The sequence below is a fragment of the Lichenostomus cassidix genome, unplaced genomic scaffold, assembly GCF_008360975.1.
Source record: "Lichenostomus cassidix isolate B80296 unplaced genomic scaffold, HeHo_3.0 HiC_scaffold_42, whole genome shotgun sequence".
NCBI lineage: Eukaryota > Metazoa > Chordata > Aves > Passeriformes > Meliphagidae > Lichenostomus > Lichenostomus cassidix.
Genome location: NW_028147241.1, coordinates 115,001 through 127,055, shown reverse-complemented (window position 1 = coordinate 127,055; position 12,055 = coordinate 115,001). Strand labels below are relative to the sequence as shown.

Below are 12,055 nucleotides of genomic sequence, written 5' to 3'. Positions count from 1 at the left end.
AAATGGGGCGAAAATGGAGGAAACCCCAGGAAATTCGGTTTTGAAAAAAAGGTGTGAAAATAACGGGGAGAAAATGGGGGGAAAATGGGGAATTTGGGAACAAATTGAGTAAGAATGGGGAGAATGGGGGGGAAAGGGACTTTGGGAACAAATGGGGAAATTGGGGAAAAAATGGAAAACCCAAAGAGATTTTGGGGAAAATGGTGGAGAAAATGGGAATAAAAACGTGGGAGAAAAAATGGGGATTTGGGGGAAAACAGGAAAAATGGAAGAGAAATGGGAATTAGGGGAAAAAAGGGGGAAAATGGGGAAAAAGGAGAAATTTTGGAAAAAACAGAGGGAAAATGGGAATAAAATTGTGGGGAAAATTTGGTGAATTCGGGAAAAAATGGAAGAGAAATGGGAATTTTGGGGGGAAAAACAGCAGGAAAAATGGGGGGGAAATGGGGGAATTTGGAAAAAAAATGGGGGAAAATGGAAAATTTGGGGGAAATGGGAAAAAATGAGGAAAAATGGGGAAAGTAGGAGAAAAATTGAGGAAAAAAATGAGGGAAATCAGGAAAAATGGGGGGAAATGGGGATTTTGGGAAAAATTAAAGAAATGGGGCAAAATGGAGGAAAATGGGAGAAAAAAACCCCAAAAAATAAAGGAAAAAAGGGAAAACCCAGGAGGTCTCTTTCCCCTCCCCCACCCAAAAATTGAGGCGATTTTGATCAATTTTGGATTTTTTATTGAATTATTTTTTATTAAATCTAAAACCATCGAAGATTCTGCGAAGTCTCAGCTGGAAATGAAATTAAAAAAACCTAAAAGGAGAAAATTTGGGATTTTTTAACCCAAAAACTCATCCTGGAGCCAAAATTACAATTTCCGATCCCAAATTTTGAGGTTAAATATCCAAAAATTCCCAAATTTTATGGTTAAATCCCCAAATTTTGGAGTCAGGTCCCTCAAAATCCCCAATTTTTGGGCTCAAATCACCCAAAATCACCAAAGATGGTGTCAAATCCCAAAATTTTGGGGTAAATTCCCCAAAATGCCTAATTTTTGGGGTCAAAACTCCTGAAATCCTAAAATTTTGGGGTCAAATCCCCTAAATTTTGGAGTCAAAACCCCCAGAATACCCACATTTTGAGATAAAATTCCCCAAAATCCCCAAATTTTGGTGTAAAATCCCAAAATTTTGGGGTCAAAACCCCAAAAACCTCCCAATTTTGGAGTCAAAGCACCCAAATTTTGAGATCAAACCCCTCAAAATCCCCAAATTTGGGGTAAAATTCCCTAAAATCCCCAAATTTTGGGCTCAAACCCCAAAATCCTCAAACCCCCAACCCCTCCTGCCCCCCTGGACCCCAAAACCTCCCCAAAAAACCCCTAAAAAAACCTGAAAATGCCCCAAAACCCCCAAAAGAATCACTGCAGAGCTGGGAATTCACATTAGGATTTTATTTGGGATTTATTTGGGATTTATTTGGGGTCAGGGAAATTCCAGGTGCAATGTCTGCCGAGAGACTCCGGAAAAACCCCAAAATCTGGGAATTTTGGGCGGAAAATTGGGAATTTTGGGGTTAGAGGAATTCCAGGTGCAATGTCTGCTGAGACTCTGGAAAAACCCCAAACCTCCCCCAAAAAACTCCCAAAATATTGGGAATTTTGGGCAAAAAATTGGGAATTCTGTGTGGAAAAATGGGAATTTGGGGTGGAAATGAAGAATTTGGGATGATAAAGAGTATTTAGGGTGGAAAAAGGAAAATTTAGGGTGAAAAAAGGTGAACTGAGTGGAAAAATGCTAATTTGGGGTGAAAAAGGAGATTTTGGGGAGGAAAAATGAGAATCTGGGACGGAAAAATGGGAATTTGAGGTGAAGAAAATGGAATTTAGGAAGAAAAAAAGGGAATTTAGGATGAAAAAAGGGAATTTCAGATTAAAAAAACTGAATTTAGGGCGAAAAAAGGGAATTTGGGGATAAAAAATGAATTTAGGCAAAAAAAAGGAATTTAGGGTGAAAAAAAGGAAATTTCCAATTTTAAAAAGTGAATTTCAGAGCAAAGTAAGTGAGTTTAGGGCAAAAAAAAGAGGATTTTGGGATGAAAAAAGAGAATTTTTTGATGCCCAGAGCAGAGGGGAGGAGAACAGAGGATTTGGGTGATTTTGGGGGCTTTTGTGTGAGAAAAGAAGAATTTGGGGTGAAAAAGGAGAATTCAGTATGAAGAAAAGGAAATGTGTGATAAAAAAAAGGAAATTTGAGATGAAAAAAATGGAGTTAAGGGTGAAAAAAGGGGATTTGGATAAAAAAGGGAAATTGTGATCAAAAAAAAGAAATTTTGGACCAAAAAAAGTGAAATTCGGAGCAAAAAAAGGGAATTTAAGGCCAAAAAAAGTGAATTTTGGACAAAAAAAAGTGAATTCTAGGCCAAAACCAGGCAATTTAGAACCAAAAAAAGATGATTTTTGGTGGAACAAAAGGGAATTTAGGGTGAAAAAAAGTGAATTTTGGGACAAAAAAAGGGAATTTTGGGTGAAAAATCAGTATTTTTTGATGCCCAGAGCAGAGCCAAACTGACCTGGGCAGGGAAAGAGGAAAAAGGATTTTGGGTAATTTTGGGTGAGGAAAGGGAGATTTGGGGTGGAAAAAGGAGATTTTGGGGGATAAAAGGAGAATTTGGGTGGAAAAATGAGAATTTGGGGTGGGAAAAGGAAATCTTGGATGAAAAGAATGGAGTTTAGGGTGAAAAAAAAGAAGTTTGTGATGATAAAAAGGAAGTTTGTGACGAAAAAAGGGAATTTAGGGTGAAAAAAGGGAATTTCAGGTGAACAAAAAAAGGAATTTTTTTGTGAAAAAAGGGAATTTCGGGAATAAAAAAAGGAATTTTGGGGGAAAAAAGTGAATTTTGGGCCAAAAAAAGGGAATTTTTCAATGCCCAGAGCAGAGCCAGACTTACCTGGGGCACGGAGAAGGACAGAGGGTTTGGGTGGTTTTGGGGTGAATTTAGGTATTTTTGGGTCACTTTTTGGTGAAGCAGATTTTGGGTGAGGAAAGAGAGATTTGGGATGGAAAAATGAGAATTTGGGATGGGAAAATGAAATTCTGGGGTGGAATAATGGGAATTTGGGGCAAAAAAAGGGAATTAGGATAAAAACCCCAAAATTTGGGGCTAAAAAAAGGACATTTGGGAAAAGGGGAATTTCACACCAAAACCAGTGAATTTAGGGCAAAAAATGGGGAAATTTGGACCACAAAAAGCGAATTTCAGACCAAAAAAGGTGAATTTAGGGAAAAAGAAAAGGGAATTTTTCTTTGCCCAGAGCAGAGCCAGACTTACCTGGGGCAGGGCAAAGGGACAATGGCTCAGGGGTGGTTTCGGGGTGAATTTGGGATATTTTTGATCACTTTTTGGTAAAGGAGATCTTCCTGGCATTGCTCTGGGTGATTTAGGATGAAAAAAGGAAATTTTGGGGGAAAAAAAAGGAATTTAGGACCAAAAAAATGGAATTTTGGACCAGAAAAAGTGAATTTTGGGCTAAAAAAAGAGAATTTTTCGATGCCCAGAGCAGAGCCAGACTTACCTGAGCAGCGAAAGAGGAAAAAGGATTTTGAGTGATTTTGGGGTGAATTTGGGGGATTTTGGGTGAGGAAAGGGAGATTTGGGGTGAGAAAGGAGAATTTGGGGTGAAAAAGGAGGTTTTGGGTTGAGATTTCAAGGGAAAAAACGAGATTTTGGGGGGAAAAGGGAGAATTTGGGGTGGGAAAAGGAAATCTTGGATGAAAAGAATGGAGTTTAGGGTGAAAAAAAGCAAATTCGTGATGATAAAAAGGAAGTTTGTGATGAAAAAATGGGTATTTTGGAGCAAAAAAAGGAATTTATGCAAAAAAAAATTAGGGGGAAAAAAAGGAAATTTCCAATTAAAAAAAGCGAATCTTGGACCAAAAAAGTGAATTTAGGGTGAAAAAAGGGAATTGAGGGTGAAAAAAAAGGATTTTGGTGAAAAAAAGTGAATTTTGGGTCAAAAAAAGGGAATTTTTCTTTGCCCAGAGCAGAGCCAGACTTACCTGGGGCAGGGATAGAGAACAAGGGGATTTGGGGTGATTTTGGGCTAATTTTAGGATAGTTTTGGATCACTTTTTGGCGAAGGAGATCTTCATGGCGTTGCTCTGGGTGATTTTGAATCCCTGCAGAGCTTCCCGGGCTGCTCCTGCCTGAACCTCCGAGTCGAACTCCACGAAGGCAATGTCGTGTCTGCCCGGGACCAGCCGCACCTCCTTGAACCCAGGGAACCTGGCGGGTGGGAAAGAGATGACAAAATCGCAGTTTGGGGCTTTGAAACTTGACATTTAAAACAAATCCCATGAAATCCCATTGAAATTGCTCAAAATCCCACAAAAATCCCATTAAAATTCACTGAAATAGCACTAAAATTGCTCAAAATCCCACTACAAACACCATAAAGATCCTATAAAAAATCCCATTAAAAATCTCATTAGAATCCCTTAAAAACCCTATTCCAAGGGCTCAGGGATGTCGTGTCTGCCCAGGACCAAGCAGAGCTCCTTGAGCCCTGGGAACCTGGGAATTGGGAAAAAATGGGGGAAAATGGGATTGTGGGGAGTGGGAATTTGGAATTCCACAAAATCCCCAAAAATCCCAGTGAAAATAGGAAAAAAATCCCCCAAAAATCCAACATTCCCAAAACCCAACCAAAAGCCCCCAAACCTCCCCAAAATCCCCACTTCCCCCCTCCCCTCCCCTCCCCCTGCCAGCATTCCCCCATGCGGCTTTTGCCCAATTCCCGTTCCCCCATTCTCTCACTGGTTGAAGAGCATGGACAGCATCAGCTCGTTGGTCTCCTCGGGGAGGTTGGTGAGGAACAGGATGTGGTTGGGAGGATTTTCTGACAGCTGAGGAGAAAACAATGGGTTAGAAATCCTAACATGATGGGAATTTAGCACAAAAATAGCTCAGGGGGATCGGAGAGGAAAATCCCACAGAAATCCCACAGAAATCCCACAGAAAGCTCATCAATCCCATGTAAAATCCCACAAATTCTCCACATTCTCTATGGAATCCTCTTAAATGCTACAAATTCTCTATAAAACCCTCTAAAACCCTATAACTCCCGGGCTACAACGTGGCCATGGGGTTGATCCCAGCCTGTGGGTTCAGAGCTGCAGCAGGAATCCCCTGTGACCCCAATGCCCTACAAACCCCATAAAATCCCCCACGGGGCTGATCCCAGTTTGGGGTGCCACAGCCCCTGCAGCCATGCCCTGCGGGTTCCCTGACCCCAGTGCCCTGCAAGCCCCATAATTCCTACAAACCCCATAATTCATACAAACCCCATAATTCCTACAAACCCCATAATTCCTACAAACCCCATAATTCCTACAAACCCCATAATTCATACAAACCCCATAATTCCTACAAACCCCATAGTTCACTCACGGGCTGCGGGGTCCCCATGGGGCTGATCCCGCTCTGGGCTGCCATCGCCCCTGCAGCCATGCCCTGCGGGTTCATCCCCGGCGGGGGAATCATCCCCGGAGGAGGGATGTAGGGAGGCTGAGCTGCGGCCAGGTGAGGGAGGAGCCGCGGCGGCTGAGCCAGGGGCAGACCCTGAAAAACCCAAAAATAGCATCAATAGGGTTGACAGGATATAAAAGAAGAGAAGAAATGGGAAAAAATCCCAAAGGAAAGGGGAAAATCCCAAAGGAAAGCAAAACCCCCAAAAGAATCCCACAAATCCTATTAAATCCCCAAAGAATCCCATAAATTCTATTAAATCCCAATGCCAAAGAAACTGAAATCCCATAAGATCCCAAAAGAATCCCAAAAACCCCATTAAATCCCAAATCCCACGAAATACCCAAAGATTCCCAAATCCCATTAAATCCCAATTCCAAAAGCATCTCACAAATCCCATTAAATCCCAAATCCCATTAAATGCCATTAAATCCCAAAAGAAATCCCACAAATCCCATTCAACCTCAACCCCAAATCCTCCTAAATCCCATTAAATCCCTAAAGAATTGCATAAATCTCATTAAGCCCTAAAAGGGGAAAACCCAAAAAAATCCTAAATATGGTGAGGAGGAGGAAAAGGAAACCCCAAAGGAAAGAGAATTTAAAAAACCCCAAAGAAAGGGAAAAATTCTGAAGGAAAGTGGAAAATCCCAAAGAAAATGGAAAAATCCCCAAAGAATCCCATAAATCCCATTAAATCCCAACCCCAAATCCCATTAAATTCCAATCCCAAATCACACTAAATCCCCCAAAAAATCCCTCAAATCCCATTAAACCCCAAAAGAATCCCTTAAATCCCACAAAATCCCAAATCCCACAAAATCCCAAAAGAATCCCACAAATTCCACTCAATCCCAATCCCAAAAAACCCAAATCCGGGCAGGAAAACCCCAAATGAAGCTGAATTATCCCACCAACAACCCCAAAATTGCCCCAAATCCCCAAAAATCCCACAGGAATGAACCCAAATTCCCACAAATCCCCTGAAACGACCCAAAAAAATTCAGAAAATTTTTTTTTAAAATCCCCAAAAATTAAAAAAATCCCAAAAAGTCCCCCAAAAATTATCCCGAAAAAATTCCCAAAATCCCCATAAAATGATCCCAAAAAAATCCCCAAAAATTAGCAAAAAAAAATCTGAATAATCAAAAAAAAAAAGAAAAAAAATCCCCAAAAGTAAAAAAATAAAATCCCCAAAAAATCCTGAAAATTCCCAAAAAATCCCAAATTTGGGGTCACAATCGCAAAATCCCCCAAATCCCCATAAAACCCCAAATCCCCATAAAATGATCCCAAAAAGTCCTCTAAAATTACCCAAAAATCCCCCCCAAAAAATTGCAAAAAATCCCAAAAGCCCCAAAATATCCCCAAAAAATCCCCAGAAAAATCCCAAAATGCCCCAAAAATTCCTCCCCCCAAAAAACACCCCTAAACAATCCCCCAAAAATCCCAACAATTCCCTCCAAAAATCCCCAAAAAATCCCAAAAAAGAAAAAAAAATCATCACAAGAAAATCACAAAAAATCAAAAAAATTCCCCCTAAATCCCCCTAAAACAATCGCAAAATGCCCAAAATTCCCATAAAACAACCCCAAATCCCCATAAAATGATCCCAAAAACACCCCCAAAATCCCACAAAATCCCAAAGGCTCCAAAAAAATCCTCCAAATCCCAGGTTTGGGATCAGTCACGGGCACACTCGGTGCAGCAGGATTGGCAGGGTTTGCTCCCCACTCTTTTTGGGGTTCCCTGTGGGGTTTTCTGCCCCCTTGGCACCCCAAATAACCCCGAAACGATCCAAAAATCCCACGAAAGGAGCCCAAATCTCCCTGAGCTGATCCCAAATCCCCCCAAATCCGAGCTGGGGTCACTCACAGGCACAGTTTGGGCTGCAGGGTTCGCCCCCTGGGCAGCCCCACTCTTTTTGGGGTTCCCTGCAGGGTTCTCTGCCCCCTTGGCCTTCCTCTTCTCCTTCTTCCTGTCTCTCTCTCTGTCTCTCTCGCGCTCCACAAACGTTCCCTTCATCTTGGCGATGATGTCTGAGTCTGACTTGGCGTATTGGATCCGCTGCAGTGGGAAATTCAGCAACAGCTGGGATTTTTGGGGGATTTTGGGGGGATTTTTTGAGGATTTTTTGGGGGGATTTTAGGCATTTTTGTATTTATTTGAATTTTTGGAATTTTGGGGGGATTTTTTTTTTTAATTTTTGGGATTTCTTGAGGAATTTTGGGGGAATTTTTTCAAATTCTTAGGTATCTTTGGGGGATTTTTTGGAGGAATTTTCAGGAGTTTTGGAGGAATTTTTGGGATTTTTTGGTGTTTTTTAGGCATTTTTTAGGTTTTTTTAGGTATTTTTGGGAAAATTTTGGGGATTTTTTTTGATTTTTCAGAACTTTTTGGGTAATTTTTGGGACCATTTTATGGGAATTTTGGGATTGATTTTGGGGGTTCAGAAGAAATTTGAGTGACATTCTGAGGGTTTTTAGGAGATTTTGAATTTCCTTTTCATCTTGGCGATGATGTCTGAGTCACTCTTAGCGTACTGGAGCCGCTGGATTTGGGAAAATTGGGAGTTTTGGAATTTTGAAATGTTTCGGGGATTTTTGGGGTTTTTTGGGGATTTTTGGTGGAGGTTTTTTGGGATTTTTTTTTTAATTTCTGGGATTTTTTTTTTAAATTTTTAAGGCATTTTTTGGTTAATTGGGGGATTTTTTTTATTTTGGGGATTTTTAATTTTGGGGATTTTTTTTATTTTAGACATTTTAGGTATTTTGGGGCATTTTGAATTTTTGGGATTTTTTGGGGATTTTTTTTTAAATTTTGGGATTTTTTGGGGAATTTTTAGGTATTTTGGGGGATTTTTTGGGGGAATTTTTTGAGTTTTCAGAGGGATTTGGGGGAAATTCTGAGGGATTTGAGGGAATTTCAAGAGAGATTTGGGAGTTTTTTGAGGGATTTTGGGAAGTTTTGGTAGGAATTTTTCCCCAAAATTTAGGTTTTTCCCCCAAAATCTCATCTCCCCATGAATTTATCGTAAAAAAGGAAATTCGGAGAAACTTCCTGATGTGATTTTAGGTCAACTTACGACCAAATTTCATGTTTTTTTCCTAAAAATGTGTATTTTTTGTAGAAATTTGCAGTTTTCCCCCAAAATTTTGGGTTTTTCCCCCAAACTTTGGTCTCACCATGGATGCATCATAGAAAGGGTAAATCCTGAGTTGCTCACAGTGGATTTTGGGTACATTTAAAGCAAAAATTTTGTGGTTTTCTCCAAATTTTGCCTTTTTTTTCCCCCAAATTTGGCGGTTTTTCCTGAAAGTTATGGTGTTTTTCCCAAAATCCCTCATTTTCCCCCCAAATTCCATCTCACCATGGGTTTATGGTAGAAAAAGAAAATTTGTTGCATTTCAGGTTCACTTTTAGGAAGATTTAGTCAAATTTCACGTTTGTTTCCCAAAATTTCCCCTTTTTCCCCCAGAAAATCGCTGGTTTTTTCCCAAAATTTCGCATTTTTTCCCCAAAATTTTACATTTTTTCCCCTGAAATTCTGTCTCACCATGGGTTTATCGTAGAAAGGGTTTATCCTGAGTTGCTCACAGTGGGTTTTGGGTGACTTTACAGACAAATTTTGCATTTTTTTCCTAGAAATTCGCATTTTTTTCCAAGAATTGCACATTTTTCCCCCAAAATTTGGCTTTTTTTCCCCAATATTCCTCATTTTCCCCCCAAAATCTCATCTCCCCATGGGTTTGGGTTGTTCCAGGTTGGATTTTGATGCATTCCTGGGTGGATTTTGGGCTGATTTACACCAGAATTTCACGTTCTTTTCCCAAAATTTTGTGGTTTTGTCCCAAATTTTCACATATCCCCCCCAAGATCTCCTCTCACCACGGGTTTATCATAGAGGGGAAACTCTGGGGAGTCCAGGTTGGATTTCAGGGTTTTTTTCCCACCAATTTGGGGATTTTTCATAGAAATTCTAATTTTTTTCCCCAAAATTTTGCCTTTTCCCCCAAAATTCCTCATTTTTCCCCCAAAATTCAGTCTCCCCATGGGTTTGGGTTGGTCCAGGTTAGATTCTGATGCATTTCTGGATGGATTTTGGGTTGATTTACACCTGAATTTCCAGGGTTTTTCCCAAAAAACTGCATTTTTTTGCCAAAGTTTCGTGGTTTTTTCCCAAAATCCCCGTTTTTCCCCCAGCCTGGTGTCTCATCACGGGTTTATCATAGAAAGGGAAGATTTGTTGTGTTCCAGGTTGGATTATAGGTGGATTTACAGCCAAATTTCATTTTTTTCCCCCTAGAAATTTGTGTTTTTTCCTAGAATTTCACATTTTTTCCCAAAATCCCTGTATTCCCCCCAGCCTGGTGTCTCCCCATGGGTTTATCATAGAAAGGGAAGATTTGTTGTGTTCCAGGTTGGATTTTAGGTGGATTTACAACCGAATTTTGTGGTTTTTTCCTAGAAATTCACCTTTTTTCCCTAGAAAATCACGTTTTTTTCCTATAAATTCGCATTTTTTCCCCAAAATTTAGTTTTTTCCCCCCAGCCTGGTGTCCCACCACGGGTTTATTGTAGAAGGGAAGATTTGTTGTGTTCCAGGTTAGATTTTGAGTGGATTTACAGCCAAATTTTGCCTTTTTTCCTACAAATACACCTTTTTTTCCCAGAAAAATGACAGTTTTTTCCTACAAATTCACGTTTTTTTTCCCCAACGCCCTGTTTTTGCCTCAGTCCCCTCTCACCATGGGTTTATCGTAGAAGGGGAAGCCCTGCATGGAGCGCAGGGCGTTGGTGGCACTGCTCATCTCCTTGAAGATGACGAAGGCCTGTCCCCTCATCCTGAGGCTGCGCGACACCAGGATGTCCAGGATCTGCCCAAACTGCGAGAAGATGGCGTACAGCGACTTCTTCAGCTCTGCCACACACAGGGACAGCCAGACATTAATGGGGACAGCGGGGACATCAGTGGGGACAGCGACTTCTTCAGCTCTGCCACACACAGGGACAGCAGGAGTGACATTAGTGGGGACATGAATGGGGACAGCGACTTCTTCAGCTCTGTGACAGACCGGGGGGACATTAATGGGGACAGCAGAGACATTGGGGACAGCAGTGGGGACACTGGGGACATTTAGGGGATATGCGGGATTTGGGGACATTTGGGGGATTTGGGGACATTGGGGGACCTTTCAGACATTTAGGGAATTTGGGGACACTGGGGATACTTGGGGCATTTAGGGAATATTGGGGACAATTAGTGGATTTGGGGATATTTGGGACATTGCGGATACTTGGTGACATTGGGGGATGCTGGGACACTGTTGGGACATTGGGGAGATTGGGGACATTTAAGGGATTTGGGGACATTGGGGACATTCGGATGACATCACCGATGATATTTCGGGATGTTTTGGGGACATTTGGGAACATTTGGGGACATTGGGATGACATCATTGAAAATATTTCAGGACGTTTTGGGATGATTTGGGGACATTTTGGGGACACTGAGAGGATTTAAATGACAATATTTGGGGACATTTTCTGAACATTGGGGACATTGGGGACATTTAAGGGGTTTGAGGACATTGAGAACATTTCAGATATTTAGGGAATTTGGGGACACTGGGAATATTGAGGACATTTAGGGGACATTGGGGATGTTGGGGACATTGGGGACATTTAGGGGACATTGGGGATGTTGAGGACATTGGGGACATTTAGGAGATTTGGGGACATTGGGGATATTTGGGGACAATGAGTGGATTTGGGGATGTTGGGGACATTTGGGGACATTGGGATGACATCACTGGGAATATTTCAGGACATTTTGGGGACTCTGGGAGGACATAAATGAGAATATTTGGGGATATTTTGGGGATATTGGGGACATTGAGGACATGGGGACATTTAGGGGATTTGGGGATGTTGGGGATATTTTGGGGATTTGGGAACATTTGGGGACATTGGGAGGCCATGATTGAGAATATTTTGGGACATTTTGGGGACATTGGGAAGATGTAATTGAGAACACTTAGGGACATTTTGGGGCCATTTGGGGGATTTGGGGATGTTTTGGGACATTTTGGGATATTTGGGGACATTGGGATGACATCACTGAGAATACTTCAGGACATTTTGGAGTGATTTGGGGAACGTTTTGGGACATTGACGACATTTGGGGCATTAGGAGAACATCACTGCGGGTATTTGGGGACATTGGGGACATAATGGGGATATTGGAGAGACATCATTGGTGATATTTCAGGGTGTTTCGGGGACATTAGGGACATTGGGATGACATCATTGAAAATATTTCAGGATGTTTTGGGGACATTTTGAAACACTGGGAGGATATAAATGAGAATGTTTGGGGATATTTTGGGGACATTTTGGGGATTTGGGGGTATTGGGGACATTTTGGGAACACTGGGAAGACACCATTGGTGATATTTTAGGACGTTTTGGGGACATTGGGGACAATGGGATGACATCATTGAGAACATCTGGGGACATTTTGGAATATTTGGGA

The 12,055-nt window shown here is 41.3% G+C and overlaps 1 protein-coding gene across 3 annotated transcripts in view; it reads right to left on the bottom strand.

Annotated features, from left to right (window-relative positions):
* Positions 1–1,448: 1,448 nt before the first annotated feature.
* SNRPA (small nuclear ribonucleoprotein polypeptide A) overlaps positions 1,449–12,055 on the bottom strand; it is an 11,145-nt gene continuing 538 nt past the window's right edge. The window contains exons 2-7 of one of the 3 annotated variants that reach the window (XM_085043912.1): positions 10,269–10,441; positions 7,396–7,587; positions 5,443–5,613; positions 4,810–4,898; positions 3,569–4,278; positions 1,449–2,943 (exon numbers count right to left, since the gene is read on the bottom strand). In XM_085043912.1, the coding sequence (XP_084900038.1) occupies positions 4,119–4,278; positions 4,810–4,898; positions 5,443–5,613; positions 7,396–7,587; positions 10,269–10,441 (785 nt within the window). In that variant the 3' untranslated portion in view covers positions 1,449–2,943; positions 3,569–4,118. Of the gene's footprint in view, positions 2,944–3,324; positions 4,279–4,809; positions 4,899–5,442; positions 5,614–7,395; positions 7,588–10,268; positions 10,442–12,055 lie in introns of all 3 variants that reach the window. The other 2 variants (XM_085043913.1, XM_085043914.1) reach the window with 2 other exon arrangements.